Source organism: Convolutriloba macropyga, chromosome 11, assembly GCF_964194025.1.
Source record: "Convolutriloba macropyga chromosome 11, txConMacr16.3, whole genome shotgun sequence".
In the NCBI taxonomy this organism is placed as follows: Eukaryota; Metazoa; Xenacoelomorpha; order Acoela; family Convolutidae; genus Convolutriloba; species Convolutriloba macropyga.
In genome coordinates, this window is record NC_134478.1 from 25,114,092 (window position 1) to 25,135,043 (window position 20,952).

General features: G+C 31.0%; 1 protein-coding gene across 1 annotated transcript; it reads right to left on the minus strand.

The window, feature by feature from the left end:
- Nucleotides 1-19,500: 19,500 nt before the first annotated feature.
- LOC142349082 (uncharacterized) lies at nucleotides 19,501-20,100 on the minus strand. Its single transcript, XM_075400495.1, has one exon. The coding sequence runs from the start codon at nucleotides 20,098-20,100 to the stop codon at nucleotides 19,501-19,503; it is 600 nt and encodes a 199-aa protein (XP_075256610.1).
- Nucleotides 20,101-20,952: the final 852 nt, after the last annotated feature.

A 20,952-nucleotide genomic window follows, 5' to 3' on the forward strand; every position in this document is an offset into this window, starting at 1 on the left:
CTGATTATGGTTTGGATGTGTCTGATCATGGAAAGAGAAAATACGAGTTAAAAACGATCACGTATGACAAACGATCTAAAGTCCGACCATGGCATATTATCGTCTCGATGGGTTTAGTCTGGATGGGTCTGATCATTAACGCACACCTCGACTTCGGGACGGTCTGTCCTGTCTGTTCAGTCTGGCCAATGGTCTGGAAAACGGTCTCGCCTACGGTCTCGACAATGATCTGGCCTAAGGTTTGTTTGGTCTGGCCATTAATCTTGACAAGGGTCTGGCGGATGGTCTGGCCTACGGTCTGGACAAGGGTCTGGCGTAGGGTCTGCTCGGTCTGGCCATTGGGCTGGACAACGGTCTGGCGGATGGTCTGGCCTATGGTCTGGACAATGGTCTGGCCTAGGGTCTGTTCGGTCTGGCCATTGGTCTGGACAACGGTCTGGCCTAGGGTCTGTTCGGTCTGCCCAATGGTCTGGACAATGTCTGGTCAGTCTGGCCAATGGTGGCCAAAGTCTGCTCGGTCTGGCCAATACCTATCTTTGGGTATTGTCGGTCTGGCCAATGCCTGTTTTGGGTATGGTCGGTCTGGCCAATACCTTTCTTGGGTCGCGGACTTCATCCTGGGTTGTTTTTAACCAATACGAGTAAGGGAAAAACCGTTGAATTTTATTGCTGGTGTCTTTCAGTTGGGCTCCGATAAGGATGTACCTTACTCTTATTTACTGCTTTCACTGTGACATGCGTGTAAAACTTGAGCAGAATATGTAATTGACCTTACCATTGCGGGAATCCATTTCATCCATAAAAGTAGTGGATAAAACAAGGGATTCAACCACCAGTAAAATTTGTCCCTTTCTCCAAACGCTAATCGCGTATGTCGAATCGGGCCAAATTTTACTGTTTGTTGAATCCCTTGTTTTATCCACTACTATATATTTGCTCTAAATTCAATAAAAAAAATCAATTAAAATCAAAAATAAAACAAAAAATCAAAAAATCAAAGCAAATCTTACATTTCACTCTTAAAGAGTGATTCACTCTTATTCGGAGTGATCCCCAGTAGAAAAGATCGCTCTTTTTTGCTCTTTAAAGAGTGATTCCCTCTTTTTGATATTTTTTATATTTTTTATATTTTTATTTCAAATTATCTATACTTTTCAATAAATTTATATTTTCTTTTACTTTTTCTATATTTATTCCATTTTTAATAAGAAATGATACAAAATTATAGTATTTACATGAACAAATTTCCTCAGTTTGGCTAATAACTAAAGGACTTACAGCTCTAGTATTAATTGTTTTCTCACCCAGATTTCTACTAAATCCTCTAGTTAATTCTACATCTGGATGTTGTTTCTTTACATGAGCCCTTATCCCATCATATCTCACAACAGAAGTACAATATGGACAATTAACTTTAGCTGAAGTACAACTTCTACATTTATACTTACCCTCATCAAAATTATTTAGTGGTTTTATATAATTACACTTATTACAACATCTAGTTAATACTTCTGAGCTTGGGTTAAGGTTAAGGTTAAGGTTAGGGTTAGGGTTGGGGTTAAGGTTATGGTTAGGGTTAGGATCTGAGTTAGAGTTAGAGTCATAGATAGAACTAGAAACAGAACTAGAACCAGAAATAGATCCGGAACCAGAACTAGAACCAGAACCAGAACTAGAGCTAGAGCTAGAACTAGAGCTAGAACTGGGGTTAGAACTAGGGTTAGAACTAGAATTAGAATTAGAATTAGAAAGGGGGTTAGAAGTAGAACTAGATATAGAATTAGAATTAGAACTAGAACTAGATTCATTTTTTAAGAACAACCCCACGGGGAAAAATCATTAGCACAAATACCACTTAATATTATATTACCACACATACATTTATCAGTTTTATCTTTATGACATGATTCATAATTATATTTTAAACAAGCAATGTTTCCATATTTATAGTTACACTCTAAACATTGTAAAAGCATTTTTAATAGATAAAATTAGCAGTATAACTGCTTCGCAGATAATATTAGCTATGCTGTAGGATAATATTTAGCCATGATTTCAATTAAATATTTAGTATTATCTTTAGATGTGATACACTCTGCTAATTATTTATTTCCTAAAGTATTGAGTGTATTAGTTTTAAACCTCTTATCTAAAATCAAATCAAGATCTTATTCTTTTTATCTTTAACAAAATTTATAATCTCTTCTCTAAATTCTTCATTATTTATATATAGTTTGTTTAAAACCTTCCTCCCTTTCTATTCAAAATTCCCATCTCTTCATTGACGAAGTCACAGTTATACTGATCAGTCTAACCGCTTCCCTGATCAGTATAACTGCTTCCCTGATCAGTATAACTGCTTCCCTGATCTATATATCCCTCTTGGATCGAGGAATTGGACTTTGTCCGTGTTTCACCTTCCAACTCTTCTCCATATCCAAAATTAACTAATGTATTTACTCTACTCAACATTGTGCTTGCTCCCATTGCTACAGTTCCAGCATTTCTTGATATTGAATCAGGATAAAAACAATTAAATATAATTAAACCTGTGCCTATATTTCCACCAATATTTGACAAAAAATTTTCATACCTTTTCCCTTAGTAATCTCTTTTGTTAAAACATCATTCTGAATTTTAATATTATTTAAAGTAAGAAGTTTATTAAAATAAAACCGATAGTTATTTTGATTAATAACATTTCTATCTGTTGCATTTACCATGAGTGGTTTCATATATGCTATAAGTTTATTTATATCTTCTCTTTCTAAATCATCTTTTAAACTAAGAGCTTTTAAATCAAGGAAACCAACTCTTGAATCATATATATCATTGTTCCATTACTACTAATAATAATAAAAGTATTTTCCTTTTTATTATTTTTAATTATACCATAACGAAGTTCATCTGACATTCCATCTCTACAATTATAATAGTTACTATTTAATTCACTAATTATTATATTGAAGTCATGTTCACATTTACATATCTCATTAAAGTTTTTAAATAGGTCAGGTCCATTATAAGTTGTTAAATAAATAGCATCACAACTCATTCTTGCTGTATTAATTATTTGAGCTGGTTTATGACACATTACAATCATTTGAATATTATAATGTCTACCTTCAGTGAAATAATAACCTATATCCTTATTTAACCTATCACCCATATCATCAAGTACTATTACACAATTTTGAAATTTGTGCATATTTTTTTTGTGATCATATTTATATCACATTTTTTAAACCCAGTATAAAACTTATTAGACTCAGGATCTAACCAGTCTCTGTCATCTTTGCACACTATAACTATGGAACTTTGGTCTTGAACTTGAACTTGATCTTGAACTTGATCTTGAACTTGATCTTGAACTTAATCTTGAACTTGATCTTGATCTTGATCTTGATCTTGGTTTCGGACTGTGTATAACTTCAAATATTGTCTAATAAAATATGTTTTACCCGTTCCAGTTCCACCATAAACAATAGTATGTAGTGGTGACTTTTCATATTCAAATCTAAGCAGACTCCTATTCATAAATCCACCAAAGCTTTCTTCTAGTTTTGTGTATTTACTCGGTATTGAATCATATATTATATAACAAATTCCAATTATTAAAAGAAAAATAAAAACTGCACTACCTGTCTCCATTTTTATATAATAAATATAGATTTGATTTAGATTTAGACTTAAACTTAGACTTAGATATAATAAATTTATTATATAAAAATGCACATCCTAACTTTTGAGGATTTCAATAATAAATTTAGTATTGATAATAGTGCTATGAGTGATATCAGAATAAAAGATATAGGTAAAGATATAAGTCTAACACCAATTGAAATTGTAATGAGAGATCAAACTCCAGATAGTATCAAGGATCCTAACTTCAACATTTTTGTAAATCTACATCCAACTGAAGGTACACATTGGGTTTTAGTTATAAGAAGAGAAGATACGCGAAGCGGTTCCACCGATGGTCCTGTGTATTACTTTGATAGTTTAGGTGTAGAAACCCCACCATTATTCCTAGAAGAATATGTTGATCTAGGCTCTAATGAGAGAATACAACAATAAGATGAATCTTCTTGTGGGGCTTATTGTTTATATATGATCTATCTTATTGAGAGAGGATTTAGAATTAAAAGGGCATTGAAGATTCTAGTTAATCAATGTAAAATATCCAGGAATATATATTGAGTGTTTTTGTTTGAATTGTAGTAGAGGTGGTGATAAAGATAAGGATAAGGATGATGATAATGATCTACAAAGTAGCTTTGCTAATAATGTTAATGATAATGATCTACGAAGTAGCTTTGCTAATAATGTTAATGATAATGTTAATCTTAAAAGTAATGATCTGCGAAGTAGCTTTGCTAATAAAGATAATGATAATGATAATGATAATGATAATGATAATGATAATGATAATGATAATGATAATGATAATGATAATGATAATGATAATGATAATGATAATGATAATGATAATGATAATGATAATGATAATGATAATGATAATGATAATGATAATGATAATGATAACGATAATGATAATGATAATGAGAATGATAATGATAATGATAATGATAATGATAATGATAACGATGATAATTTTATATATCTATTTGATGAAAAAAACCAAAGGAGTAAATATAATAATAATAGCAAAAGTAATAGTCCTACTAACAGCATCCGCGAACAGACTCCGTCTGTGGTAAACCAAGCGGTTCAACAGAGTTGTTTGGTTAACCACGAGGGAAGCTCGTTTCCAAATTCACCAATCTCTGTTAATATAAAAATGATCTATATTCATGGCTAAATGATGATGATATAATTACTGAAGCCACATTCCCAGATAACTTTAGATGTATAATATCTGGTACTAGTGAATGTGGTAAGACATTTTTATTAAAAAAACTAATTCTAGCTAGTATATACTTTAATAAGCTATACATCATTGGACCTACTGGTGATCAGTACCATTGTATAGAAAGAATAAACCCAAAAGCAGATGTTGAATTTATTAAAGATATAAAAGATTTATCATATCCCGATCAACTACCCAAAGATTTAAAGAAACTAATGATATTCGATGATGTTAGAGCCAAAGAACCAGTCATTAATGACTACTTTTGTAGAGGTAGACATAATAACTGTAATATGATATATCTCAATCAAAACCTGTTCTCTCTGGATAGGAAGAGTGTTAGAGAGAACTGTAATCTATTTATTTTATTTGAACAGAGAGGTAAAGTCCTAGCATCGATATATCAAGATTTCTTTAATAATGTTGAACTTAGTTATAATGATTTTGCTAATATATGTAATAAGGTATTGCAAGAGCCTTATAATTATATTGTCATTGATATAACTAAAAATAAAAATATTAATGGTAAACTAAGAATTAATTGGGATCGGCGAGTTTTGTAATTAAGTTTATGTTTAAGTGTAAGTATAAATGTAAGTATAAGTCTAAATCAGATGGGTCTTCGGTCAGCTGACTACGTCAGATCAACAAAGTTGCTAGTTACACTAGATCAACGAAGTTGTTAACACAAAGAGACCTGCTAACTATGTTAGATGTAAAGTAAAACTTAATACATCACCATTAAAGTCTATTGGTCGTCCATGCTCATCATTAATATGAAATTCTATATATTCTTTTCCATCTTTAGTTACAGTTTGAAACAAGATATTAGTTGGTATAATATTTATCAAGTAACCCGGTGGTTCTGTTAGATTAAAAGTATATAATATATCTGTATCTTTACCATTATCTTTAGCTCCAGATATCACATTACAATGAATGTTAATAGTACTAAAACCCATAATATCAATAATTTTCTGAGATTTATATCTACCTTTTTTATAAATTATTTTTCTAAATCTAATACTAAAAGTAATGAGGCTAGTGAGTTTTCTATATCAAAGCTGAGTGCTCCTTGTTTTATTTCCATTAAACATTTCATCGTATTCTTATCAGTTTCTATTATAACATTACCATCAGTTTCTTCTTTTATTAATTCTGCTATATCAGTTAACTCATATGCTCCGGTGTAATAGTTGAATATAGCAATGGGATTCCTTTATATTTATAATTTAATATATAGATGTAATGTTTGGGCTTGAGGCAGAGATAGGGTTAAGGTTAGGGTCAGAGCTAAGAGCCCGAGGTAAAGCTTCATCATCTTCTATAACAGTACTAGCATATAAAAATTGATTATTTCTCCTATTCACATTAAACACCGAATTATAAACAGATAATCTAATTAAACCTAATTTTGTTGTATTAAGTATAGGTTCACTAAAGTTAAACTTTTCTGTTGGTTTTATCATTCTAAAGTTAAGTGTATGCTCTTCTTTAGTTTTAGTTAAAGCTTCGTGTATATTTTGTAGTTCATATAGAATCAGGTTGTCTGTCATTTTTTATCTAATAAAAAAGGATTTTAATTTGGCTACAAGATATGGTTATAATAATGATATACACAAAAGTAAGATAATAAAATATAAACCCAATAATCCGGCAACAATGAATACAATCAATACTAACATTAATATCATACTCAATAGAGAAGAGAATCACTTAAATTTGCGTGATTCATATCTAGAGATAGAGTTTGTTGTATCAGATGATGCTGGTGGTGTATTTGCTAATGATGCTAATATCAGATTAGTTAATTATGGTATGATGGCATTGTTTAGTTCAATTAAGCTTAAAACTAGTGGTGGTAGGACTATTGAATTTATAAAGCATTGTCATCCTAACCTATTGATGTATAAGTTTTTAACTAGTACTGATGATGAATATGAGAGTGGTTTTGTTAGAAATCAGGGCAATAGGGATAGTCAACTTAAAGGTGACCATATTGCTGCACAACGAGGTCATATGTATATGATGATTAGGATGAGTGATCTATTTGGTTTCATAAAAGATTTAGAAAAGATTATATATGGTTTAGGATTTAAACTATTATTAAAAAGAAATAATAATGATAGAGCTCTATTTAGAGTTAATGCTAATCCTGGTGCAGTTGCTAAGGATGGTAATATAGAAATTAGAGATAGATCATGGTGTGTACCTAGTATTGATCCTAGTAATGATAATAGAATTATTGTGCAAAAGGGTTTAAGTAAAAAATATAATGTAGACTTTAGCTATTATGAAAGAAAGACATTTTATAAGAATGTACCCAATGCTACTAACTTCTTGTTTAATCTAGGTATGAAAAGTGGTATGGAAAGACCACAATATATAATAGTTGGTTTTGAAAATAATAATGTTAATGAACAAACTCATGATGCAAGTACATTTAATGTAATGAATGTTACTGAATGTTATTGTAAGATTGGTAGTGAGTTTTATCCTGAGGATAGAATGAATATTAATTATGAAACCAATAATTATAATGAGGCTTTTAAAGAGATTGTTAGCATAAATAAAGATTATAATGGGTTACCACATAATATAAAACCATATATAAATCATAGAACATTCAAAAATAATTATAGAATATGTGTATTCGATACTAGATATCTATCAAAGGGATCATATAGGTCCACAACCAATACAACTTAATTTTAAATTTAGTGCTGCAGTTGCAGATGTTATATGTCATGCATTAGTATTAACTAGAAAAGTTATTAGTGTGAATAGTGATGGTAATAAGATGGTTGATATAATATCATAGATATAATTTAGGTCATAGATATAATTATAATTTTAGATATAACTCTAGCGATAATTATAGTTTTAGATATAACTCTAGCGATAATTTATAATTATAGTATAATATAGTTATTGTTATGATTATATACTTTTACTTATACATAACCATATACTTATACTTATACTTATAGCTAGTCAGCTCTAATTGTTACTCTTGTTAATACCTAACTATTTCTTATTAGTATTAACAAAACCTTTAGCATAAATAATGTTTAATTTCTTTTTATTCTCTAGAGCCAAGCCTCTAGCTTCAAGCTTAACCTCGGGCTTGGGCTTAACCTTAGGCTTAGGCTTGAGCTTAGGCTTAGGCTTAATAACAACGAAGGGATTATACTTTTTAACTTCCATTATTTTTTATATGTAGAAATGAGTCTTTTAAATAAGTTCAAAACTAATTCATATTGTGTTGGAGGTAGACATTATAGTGGTACTAATAACATAAGAGGTTTTATTACTTCAAAAGGTACTAAAATGCTAAAGGGTAATTGTGTTAATTGTAAGAGAAATAAGTCAATGACTGTTAGTGATGCAACAATAGAAGCAGATGGATTGAAAGATTTCTTTAAAAGTGTTGGTAGGGCTACAGTTAACTTTGGAAAGAAAGTAACTAATAATCCGGTAAGAGCATTAGAAATAGCAAGTAAAATAGGAAGTGCAGCTGCATCTAGAAATCCTAGAGTTGCTTTATCAGCCACACCCGATTTAGTTAAATTTGCAACTACTGGTGAAGGTATAAAGGTAGTACAAAAAGGGAGAGGGTTATATTTAGGCACAAAGAAGTGATAATTATTTGATTATGGTTATGATTATATCATGTTTATGATTATGAATTATGATTATGATTATGATTATGATTATGATTATGATTATGATTATGTTATATTTATGTGTATAATTATGATTATTGATAAATATTAAGACTAATTTTATTATTACTAAAAACATTGTTATTACTAAGCACTAATATCTTTAATCTAAAAAAATACTCAACTTATTTTACTTGTTCTTCTTATATTCTTCATTTAACTTAACAAATTCATTATACTCATCATTATCTATTTTATTATCATTCATTGATTTAGTATATAGATTTTTGAACTTATCACTAAACTGTTTACTTAAAATATACATTTGTGAATACTTTATAATTTTATTTCTAATTTTAGTTTTAATTGTTTTTGATAATGAACCACAAACAGTTGCTGTAGCAAAAGCTGTTGGTATAGAATAAGCTAATCTTATACCTGTTAATGCAACTGATGTTGTTGTTGCAGTTGTTGCTATTGATTATAATACTATTTTTGTTATCTCAGCTACGTTAATATAATTCTTATATCTTTTTAACTTCTTATTATAGTTTTTAGTTTCAGTTTCATAATAATTTCTAATATCTCTTATAATGTTAATATTGTTGTTAAATTTATTATTAACTTGAATCTTTTCGTTTATTAATCTTTCTGATACTGATGACAAATCTGGATATAGTAATCTCTCACTCGGTGCTGTTGGGTTAGTCATGGACTCCGTCATAGCTTTACTTATTTTCATTAGTAAAAAAAACTTTCTATTTCTTTTGTTATATCTTCTTCATTAAAACCATAATGCATCTCAAGTCTGTCTTTCTCTTTATTATCAAGTGACCTACTTCGTAAAAGTATAGCAATTATATATTGTACTATTGTCTTTTATGCTTTAAAAGGGCTTCATCTATAAAAGAATTAGTCTTTTTATTAACTTCTTTAAATTCCTTTAACCCCTTAGTAAACATTTCATCTAGTTGTATGTTAGTGATATTCTGATTAAACTTATTATTATCAAATTCTCATTTTAATTGATTATATTTAGAGATAGTATCAGCAGCAACTTTATTACAAAATTTAACAGTATTTCTGACTTCAATTGTTGATTCAATAAACTCATTAATTAGTTCTTCAATAAATTGTGTTTCATTTAGTTGTAAGGTTTTAGTTGTAACTTTATCAAAGTCCCCCTTTCTTAGTTCAGTTATATTTCTACTTACAAATTCTATTTTATTAGAGGAGGATAATAAGTTATTGTCACAATACTTTTTATTAACAACATCTTTTTCATCTATCGGGGGATGTACATTTGTAATTTTATAGGTACCCTTCATATCAATATTATCATTATCTTCTAGGAATAACCCACGAGCCTTACTTAGTGTTAAGTTGTTTGTTGATGTTGATGTTGATTTATGTTTAGCTTGATTGAATCTATTTCTAGTCATCTTTGTATTTGTTTACATATAATAAGAATAATAATTAGTCTTGTAATTAGACTTATAATTAGTCTTACAATTAGACTTAGACTTAGAATTATAATTAGACTTAGGACCGTAGGTCTATATTTAATGATTCTAAAACTTTATTATTATATTCAAAGTCAAACTCAGATTTTAATAGTTCCTGTTCATAGTATTTACCTTCTATTATCTCATCATTAATATCTGCTATTTTATATGTTGGTGGTTGGGTTTTTAGAACTTCATTAACTTTAAACAATTCTCTTTTCCAATTAGAAGTGTAACCTTTAGAGAAGATATTACGTTTATCTGCATTTCTAACGCAATCACCAACTTTAAGTTTAGGTGATGCTTTGGTAGTTTTAACATAGTATCTGATTTTATCAGGATTATTAGAAGCATCAACTGGTGTCATATTAATTGTTGAGTGAATGTTATTGTTATATGTTACAACAGCATCATTTAATATATTTACCCAATTACCATCGCCATTGATGAACATAGATTTATTTATTATGTGTAATTATGTTCTATTAAATCTCTCTATATACACAGCCTTTAAATCACTATCAGTAGAATATAGTTTTGTTTCATATTCTTTAAGTAAAGATTTAAATGTTTTATTGTAATTTCACTACCTCTATCTACCCATAACTTTTCTGGTTTTCGTCCTTCTGATTGGATTGTTTTAAAACCATTAGTTATAGATAAATCAGATTTATTCTTTAATGTAATAGCCCATGCATATTTTGTTAATATATCTATAACTGTTAATATAAACTTATAATTTTTATTGTATTTACTTAGAGATGACTTATCAATTAAATCAGCTGACCATGTTTCATCTTTTTATAAGGGTATTATTCTTTCTCTTCTAAACTTTGTTATTTGAGGGCTGGATACTTCTTTAGCTAGTTGGTGTTGTTGTTGTTGTTGTTGTTGTTGTTGTTGTTTTTCTATCTTTATTCATTTACCATAGTTAAAAATAAAATTATCTAATTATTCTTGATTAATAATGTTCATAGATAATAGTTGCTTAGATATATCTAGCATTTCATCATATAATCCATCATGACCAGCTTTTGTTTCTAGTATTAATAGTTCTAATCTTTCTATTAAACTATTTGGGTCTATGCTATTTAAACCACTAGCTTCAATCTGCGGATCGGTGTATGGACCTTCGGTCTTGGTTTCCCAACCGCTTTGCGGATCAGTCTCATAATCAGTCTCATAATCAGTTTCTTCTTCTTCTTCTACTATCCCTTGTTCATAATCACTAGTATCATGACGATATATTTCATCTTCACTAGAGGTTGGTAATGATATAACATGAGAAGTGGGTTCACCGATACTAGCAAACATTCTTCTTATAAGTTTTGATCTATTACTTTTAGTAACTCCTCTTTGTTTATAACCAATGTCACTTAAAAATTGTTTTATTTTGTTTTCATCGCCTCTTATATCTCTTTCGGTTACATCTCTATTAGTAATAAATATAACAAAACCTTTAGAAAAAACATATACTTTACTTTTCATTTTAATACCATCAAGGACTAAAGATACATCCACACCATTTAATTTGAATTTGTTTGAATTTGGATAAACTGATATTAATTCGAATTGTTTATTGGTTTGCTTACTCATTAGTAATAAAATCTCAAACATTTCATTATCTATAGTAAATGTTTTACCTCTATCATATTTTAATTTTACGGGTAATGCAAGATTGGTTTGTTCAAGAAAGCTACTTTGTCTTCGTCTTTGTCTTTGGTGCTCCACGCTCTTTAAAGCATTAGTATTACCTTTGAGTGCTGATAATGGTTTATTTTGAAGAGCTTGCATTGCTTCACCTTGAGCCTGCCATGCTTCACTGTTTTCATTTAAAGTTTTAGTTAAAGGATCAAATAACTCTTCTATTTCTTCATAATATTCTTGTTGTTTTAATTTATCTGCTAATCTATTTCTTATGTTTTGTTTTTCTAGATTATTTAATTCTATAAATGTTTATAGTTTAGTCACTTTTTACAAAAAAATTTTATAGTAAGTATGAATTAGATCTATTAGTAAAAATATAATTTTATATTAACTCATTATATTATCTAACAGCTGCTTCTATTAATTTTCTATTGCTATCTATATTTAATTCTTTAATATAATTAATCATTTCATCTACATCTTTATCTTCATCCTTATCCTTATCTCTATATAGTTTTTTAATCGGTGAAGCCGCTTCTCGGATCCTATTTACCAAATCTCTTTTAAATAAATATAGTTCCTTATCATGTGGATAACTTTTATATTGTTTACATGAAACCTTTTATCATCAAAATATTTAAACTGATCTTACTTGTTTTTGTTGTTGTCTTGTTATCGCCAACTTTTTGTATTCTACATTCATCTACTGTTCTCTGTGTATTATTCATTAATGCATCATAATAATCTGTGTGCCTAGCATTATTATGCTTCTTTATTCCTTTTTCTTTAGTGTTTTTAGGATAATTTTTGAAGTTTTGGGGGACAATGCTATAAATTCCTCAATAATCCTACTTCCCAGCTCGTGCTTAAACTTTCTGGGGACTTTATTATTAGTTTTTATAGGTACTTCTAAATTAGATAAGTCCATATGCTCATCACTAACTTTACCTTCACTATAACTTAATACGAAACTGTCCGTATCCATATAGTGAAGTGTTAGATCTTTGAGGGATGGTTGTAGAATATTACAGAATACATCATACATGTGTAATTTACTTAATTCTAAGATAGTAACACCTACATATACTGGAGAATCATATTCTATTTTTTTCTTTTTATATTCTATTTGGCTAAAATCTCTATATCTAGTTATATTCTTAAATGTTGGTTTACTTACATTTTTCATTATCTTTTCTTCGTCATGCAAGAACTTGCTTTGAAAGAAGCGTAGAGGATTCATGCACATTCTTCCATATAATGAGTTATTCATTAATTTCCTTACATCGTTTTCTGCTTCAGTTTTAGCTGTTGCTCTTTTATTTGTATTGTTTTGTATATAATCAATACATATATAAATTTGTTTAAATTTAATTACTCTATGTATTTTTGTTTTTTTACTCCCATCTTAACATGGAACTTTAACATCCTATAATGAACCATATATTCTGTTTTGTTGTTTTGGTCTAAGATTAATTTCTCTGATCGGTGAAGCAGTTTCCCTGATCTTGCTTTGACTCCATCTCTTTCCTGATATCCCAATTCATTATAATTTATCTTTCTTTTATTAGTCATTAGTGCTAACTGTTCTGTTCTCTCTTTACATTCATTAGTATAATCAATATCACAAAATATATAGTAACCATGATCACTATCATCTGGAGTATTCAATATTACATCGAGGAACCCGCTTGGCTTGCCACGGATGAAGTCCGTTTGTGGATCTAGAGTAGTAGTAGTATTAAACTCAAAATCCTTATAAGGTAACTTTTGCATCATTGCATAACCATATAGGTTGTTTGCGTCTATGTACCATATATTTCTATTAATAACTTTATCATTAGTATCTGCCAAGCAGGTTCCCTGATTAGTATCAGTATTAGTACTAGTATTAGTATTAGTATTAGTATTATCATTAATATTAGCATTAGTATTAGTATTACTAATATTTATATATCTATCACCCATTATTCCACATATACCACCTCTCTTTGCACCAACAAAATCATCTAGCATTTGTTTATCTTGTAATGTATCTATTGTTACACCGCTTGATACTAACCAACAATCAAAACTATAACCTGGGAGACTAACGTAATGTAGTGGTTTGAGCTTGAGTTCTTTCATGCTTAGCTTAATTCATGCAATAGTCTAATATTTTCACATCATTCTTCAAATACTCTATAGTTAGATCTTTTCCAGTTTTATGACTGTTTTCATTATTAAAGGTATCTACTTCTTCTTGTGTTGGTAATTTATTATATAGTGAGGATTTGAAGTCTTCTGTTTTTAGATTACCTATAGCTTCATCATAGGTAGCTTTGCTACTATACGACTCTAAACCATAGTATTGATATGGATATAATGTTTTAGTTTTACATCCGTATGTCTTTGCCATTTGATCTAGAGACATCGCTAAGAAGTTATAACTATCTAAGAATTTGAGACAACCAATGCTAAACATCTTAGATTTACCAGCAGCTAGTGGTATGTTATCTACTTTTCTTTTATCATTATTCTGTTTAAAGAGTTCACTGTTAGTAGGTTGAAGTCATAGCCAGAGCCATTATGGAATATTACTGGAATGAAGTTTTGTTGTTTGTATCTTAGATTACATATTTTACATGCTGGTTCTCTATATTTACCAGTTTCATGACAATGATCTCTTACTTTATTAACACATGTTTTGCTGCAGATATGACAAGTGTTATTAGTTTCATGATATAATTTATCTTCTTCTGTGAATATCATTTGTTTGTTGCGCTTGAAGTTATTCTCAGTTTCTATTTCTAACAGATCTCTAGCAAATCTTTTGATGCAGCCTAGACCGAAGTAGTGCGTGAAGTTACCTTGCCAGGTGTAACCCACAGCTTTTGGAATATGTTCAGCTATTACATATTTTAAATCATTAGTTGAGACATCAACAAGGCAACATTCTATATCGGCAATTATAATATTTTTTATATTCTGACGTTTGTGTTCAGTTACAAAAGTAATATGTTTTTTCTTAGGACAAACAATCTCTGGTTTTAATGAGGTGCTGCATTCGTGTTTATCATATTTAATTTGTGAGTTAAACCAATAGGTACACCTATCGCAATAAAAATATTTTATGTTATTTTTATTTGGTCGTTCTAACAGGGTTTCTATATTTTTTATTAGGGCACAGTGTTCTATTTGACTATTACTCCAAACTAGTATTCTTACATCTTTTCTATCTTTATTAAAATCATCCACTTGTTTAAACAATTCTATTTTACCATTACCACAAGGTGTGTATACCCAAATATTAATATTGTACAATTTCTGTATTCTTATTATATAAGCAAAATCATCTTCATGTTGTTGTCTTGGTTCAATTAGTTTATCTACATATTTACTTTCTCGAGTTGCATGGTGTGGGGCGGGATGTAGCCAAGCAGTTACAGTTAGTTGTAAGCAATTGTTTTTATAACTACGTATATTTAATATCGATTTAGAGTTTTTGAGATCAGGAGGTAAGTCTATATAACTACCAATAGATGCTTTAGTTGATTCAATGTTTAACTGAATACTTTTTATTCCAAGAAACTCAAAATCATCACCATAACCTTCATATATTTCCTTTTTGAAATCTAGCCACCGATTGAAGTCACCATATTCATATATTGCATTATTATTAATATAATCAGTATTGAAGAATATTTTAGTAGTTTCAACTTCTTCTTTGGTTCTCTTCTTATAATCACATTCAGCCGTGATCTTATATTTAAAACTCTTAACTTTTCTGAACTGATAACAGTTTTTAATTTCTTCTAAAGAATAATTAGTTGCTTCATCTATATCTTCAATGTAATTCCCACCTTTATCAGTAATATAAAATTATCTCATGTTCTGACTTGAGTTTATATCGAAGTCTTCTGTGTTTTCTAGATACATGCGATTGTGACTATATGAATGAGTAGTTAGAGCTACTTTACTTCTAAATTCTTCATGACATTCTTTACATTCATACTTAATTCTGGTGTAGATATCCTCTTCAGTTTTAGTTTTAGGTTTAGTGGCTGGTTTAGTTTTAAAATTATAATCATCTTCATCCAAATTATACACCCTCTCCGAGATTTCCTCTTCTTCAGACTCAAAAATTTTCTCCAATAGTTCCTTATGTTTGAGATCGTATGATTGATGCCTGTATAAAGCCTTCTTTGATTGAAAGGATAGATTACAGACATCGCAGAAGTTTATGACACTAGTATTAGTTGATTGAGACATGATGTATTTATTTAGGGAAATTATCAAAAAATAATTTTTCGAAAAATGAAAATGAAATGCAAAAAATGCATAAATGAACCCTGGAAAGAATGTTAAACCCTGGTAATAATTGTAAAGAATTATAATCTTCTTGTTATGTATGTAAAAATATGGTTAAAGTTAAAAATTATATGGAACATTTGGGATATCATTATTCTGATCCTGATCAATATCTAACATGTAGTATGTGTAATGTTTATAAACATATATCATTATATAGATTTAGAAATAGGAAATGTAGACTATGTATTTATCTTCATAGATATAGATATCGTCACACTAGAAATCAATTCAGAGAGCATGTTTATAAGTATAATATTCAAGAAGACATAGAGAAACACTAATCACCATGTTTCCACCGATCTCAGTGTTTTTGACTGTGCTATTATTGTTCGCTTTCTTTCATATTTAGCAAACACTAATAGTACAAGAAGTCAACAAGCTTGGTTTAACATCGCATTACACTGCTTAGCAGATCGAATGAAAAGTGCATGTCATGCTAAAATGGCCGCCACCATTGACAAAGAAAGTCACCACCACTAACAGAATGAAATCAAACAAGTGAAAATTTCGAATATAAGATACCCTTAAACATTAGCTAGTAAAGTTAGTATTTATTAAAATCTTTATTTAATTTTTAATAGATTATACAAATCATTCAGTTTAATAGAGGGATTTAATTATTACTTTACTTTAAAACATGTAATTACTTGGGAAGTGACAACTAATTTTAAGTTAAAAATCATGTGAGAATATTCTACAAAAAAAATGTTCTAGAATAATTCTCCACGTGGGGACCTTTATTCTCCACGGCACTTTTTGGCTATTCATCATGAGTTTCAGTTCACTACAGAAACTGTAAAATGATACATTAATATTGTTCAGTCAGCTTAATATTAGACTTCAGTCAGCCTAATAATTAAAATTAAAAGTGTTCAAGCATTCTGTAGTTGCACCCTCCCCCACAGTTGCCATTAAGAAAGGTCGAGCAGTACTGCCGAAGCGTGGTAAAGGCGAGCCAACCTTTTAACAAGACCTCCCAAGACTCGGCTCAAAAATGTAACCAGGTACATAGAATCACTCAGTTAAACATCATAGATCAATCGTCTCCTGGTTAAAGTCAAAATTTTAAAGAAACTTGTTTCTTATTATCCAATTCTAAGCAATTTTGAGTTATTTTCAGTCCATCCGATTCTATTGAAAAAAACTTTGTGAGATGATTAACCTGATTTATTTCAGTATAGTTTGGCATATTAGATATGAAATTAGGCTTAAATCTAGCTTTGAGAACTTTTGGATATTAGTGTATGAATTGCATAAATTATACTAGCTATGTACATTTTTGTACACAAAATTGTGCGCGTAGTATGTATTTATAGTGGTGAATATAGTAGTGGATAAAACAAGGGATTCAACAAACAGTAAAATTTGGCCCGATTCGACATACGCGATTAGCGTTTGGAGAAAGGGACAAATTTTACTGGTGGTTGAATCCCTTGTTTTATCCACTACTCATAAACTCATCGTCATATCTGGTTAATTAAGTTTTGCTTTGGTTGGCGAGCTTAATACTCTGAATATAATTTACTAAAATGATCCTGGTTCCAGGGAAGAGTTTGATGTGAAAATCAACTGACTAAAGACAATCAGTCCAAAAAGCTAATCGACTAATGTAGGTCTCATTGTATGATGCTCCTTCATAAAGGACAAAAGTTTTTTTAGGATCTTGAAGGGTTTTTCAAAGAGATAAAGATTGAAATAATCTCCAAATAGAGGAACATCCAAAACTTCAATTATATCAACACTGAATCGTAGTTCAATGATGTTGAGAGATCGAGACGCAAGCGTTTTTTAGCCAAAAAAGCGATGGATTCGATTTTTGATGAATATTTGTTAGAATAAACTTTCAGTTTTTCTTAAAAATATCGATGCATGATCACACAATGGAGTTAGATTGGGAATAAATGTGTTTTTCTGGCAATCGCTTCCTAGAAGAGATTGTAATTGCTTCAGTGTTTTAGATGCTTTTTTCCAATGTCTCTGGTGTTTTGGATTCAACTGGTTCAGTTCCCCTCTGCATATATTTATAGCCAGGCTAAATATTTTTAGCAAAGTCTTTTTTGAGAACCTGATACGCAGATTATGATCGTTTGATTTTTCAACACATGAATATGCATATATGAGATAATCTAATTGATTGTGTCTACTCAATATTGTATTATCGTCTAAGAAACGTTATGTAATCTGGAGTCTAGTTAATTTATTGTCTATCGCTTTTTAAAATTCTGGCAGCATATCTTTTATTCCAAAGTCTGTTTGAAAGCTATGTGTGCTGGAGATTGTTTCATCTATGATTTTAAAATTCCAATGGCAGGCCGTATCCAGATGTAATTCCAGTCGACTTTAGGCGTAGGGTAAATCCCGCAACATTTGCGTTACAAAAACAAATTCAATGGTTTTTGATTTTTAGCCTGTCAAATTTTTGAAATCAGACATCTTATATCTGTTTTTGTGAATAGATTTTATAAATAGTTTGAGTCTAATGTGAGTGTTCTGGATTTTTTAGTGTTGATAATTTTGGTGAAAAGAAACTCTCGCTTGAGAACTTTTGAGGTTTTATAATGTACCCTTGCACAATAATTCCTTCAACTTTAAATTTCAATTATTACAAATCCAAAATATTAAGTAGTCCCAATTATTATAATAATAATATATAATTTTATGATATTTTATATTATAATATAATATAATTATTGATGTAATAATTGATGTAGTAATTTGATGCAGTCTTCTCCATAATTGGGCAAAATTTGATCAAAGTAATTAATCCCGGGTCGAGGTTCGGTTAAAAAAATGTAAGATTAGCGGTGAATAGCTGTGAAAAAAAACTTTTTCAGCTTAAAGCGCCCGCATCTTTTAACGTTGAATGCGGTGAATTTTTGTGGGTTTTAGCGGTGAAAAACTTTTTTCGCCGCATTCACCGGATTTCTTACTGTTTTAAAACATATCTCTAGTCTAATCATTTGTTAAAAGAGCACGTCTAAGTTTCACGTTGTTGGACAAAAGAGTCAAGTTTCTGTTGCAATTTTGGCGGTTTTTTTAATCATCTTGAAAGTTGCAATAACATTGGCAACATGCTGCAAGGGCACAAAGGGGGCATCAAGGGTTTTCGGAGGCATCAATTGATTGAAGTCTTTTGTCATCTTCTCTGAAATTGGCTCTAAAACTGTAGGCTGAAATGTTGTCAATATGGTCGGTAATCAATTTGTGGGAAAGGGGTAACTCACGTTGCCTAAAACTGGAGCGAGAAAGATAAAAAAGACTACGGAGAAAAAACGCGTGCGAGACCGGAAACGGGGCGAACGAACGTGCCGTAAGCCGTTTTTACCTTTTCGACTCGTGTTTCTCCATCTCGTCCTGGCGTTGTCTCCATGACTCTTCCCATTGGCCAAATGCCTCTTGGTTTTTCGTCCTTCAACACCCAAACAATGTCGTCCACTTTGAGAGGTCGATCGTTGCTGTTTGACTATTTCGACCGTCGGCTAAGCGTTGGCAGAAACTCTTTCACCAAACGTCGCCATATATGGTTCATCAGCTTCTGCGTGTTCTTCCATGTCTTCAAGCTTGCAGGTTGCTGGTCTCCAAATTGTCCTGGTGGCAAGCTATTGAAGGGACGCTGGATAAGAAAGTGGTTTGGAGTAAAAAGTTCCTCGTTGTCAGGCTGCTCAGCAACGTTATTCAATGTTCTGGAGTTGAGGATTGATTCTGTTTCCACCATTAATGTTAGGAAAGTGCCAAAACAGAGTCTTCTGGATCCTAGAATGAGGAGGAGCGTTCTTTTGGCGCTCTGGATCAAACGCTCCCAGACACCGCCAAAATGAGGGCCATATGGGGGGTTAAATTTCCACGTTGTATTGGCTACTGCTAAAGCTTTGTAGATTCTGTCATTGTGCAAGGCTTTAACAGTTTTCTTCAGTTCTTCAGAAGCGCCAACAAAAGTTTTCCCGTTGTCGCTGTAGAGAAGTTGGGGCTGGCATCGACGACTGCAAAATCTTCTGAAGGCATTGAGAAACGTATCTGTATTGAGGTCTGGACACGTTTCTAAGTGAACTGCTCGCGTCACCATGCATGTAAATATTAGACCATAATGTTTTTCTAAAATGCCTTTGGAATTTTCGATGTAGAAGGGTCCAAAGAAATCTACACCAGAATTTGCAATGGAGAACTGTGTTTTTGCTGTTGGAAAACGAAAACTAGTTAATGGTGCCAAAATTGGTTGAATATTTTTCGTGTCAAAGCGTCGACATAGGAAACAATGAAACCGTACGATTGCTAACGCTTTCCGAAGGCCAATCACATGGTGACGTTGTTGAATGAATGCTTTTATTGGTTCTGTGGACTGGTGAATACATATTTGATGGGCATGTTCCAAGTACAAACGAACAATTTTGTCCTTGGCGTGCAAAATTATTGGACGTTTTTCCAAATCCAGTTGTGTTGGTGCATACTGCAATCGACCACAAGATCTGAGTAATCCGTCCTCATCCAACAGCGGATTTAAGCGTCGTTTTTTGCACTTAGAATCTAGTTTGATTCCACGTTGTAAGGAATTAACGGTCGAATGGAAAAAGCTGTCCTGAGATAATTTCAGGAGATGTTTTTTTGATAATAAAATGTTTTCTGTTGTGTATTGGTGATTGTTCATTCGCATTTTCTTTGCACGATTAATTAGGTTGAAAACTGTCGCAACTGTCAGAAGAAGTTTGTTCCATGTTGAGAATTTACTCGGATCGACTATAGGTTTAATTGTCTTGGGACTTCTCGTGGCTGCCGCACATGTTGCGCGTGGTTTGTTTATCTCATTCCAGGTCGACCCGTTTTGGCAAAGAAGTTGGGGTGAATCTAACCATTTCTGCTGAATTTCGTTTGTCTCAAGACCGCGAGTTCCGTGATCGGCGGGATTGAGATAAGTTGAGAT

What these genes read in the sequence shown, in the direction of transcription:
- LOC142349082 (XM_075400495.1), bottom strand. Translation starts at nt 20,100, where the DNA reads ATGGTGACGCGAGCAGTTCACTTAGAAACGTGTCCAGACCTCAATACA.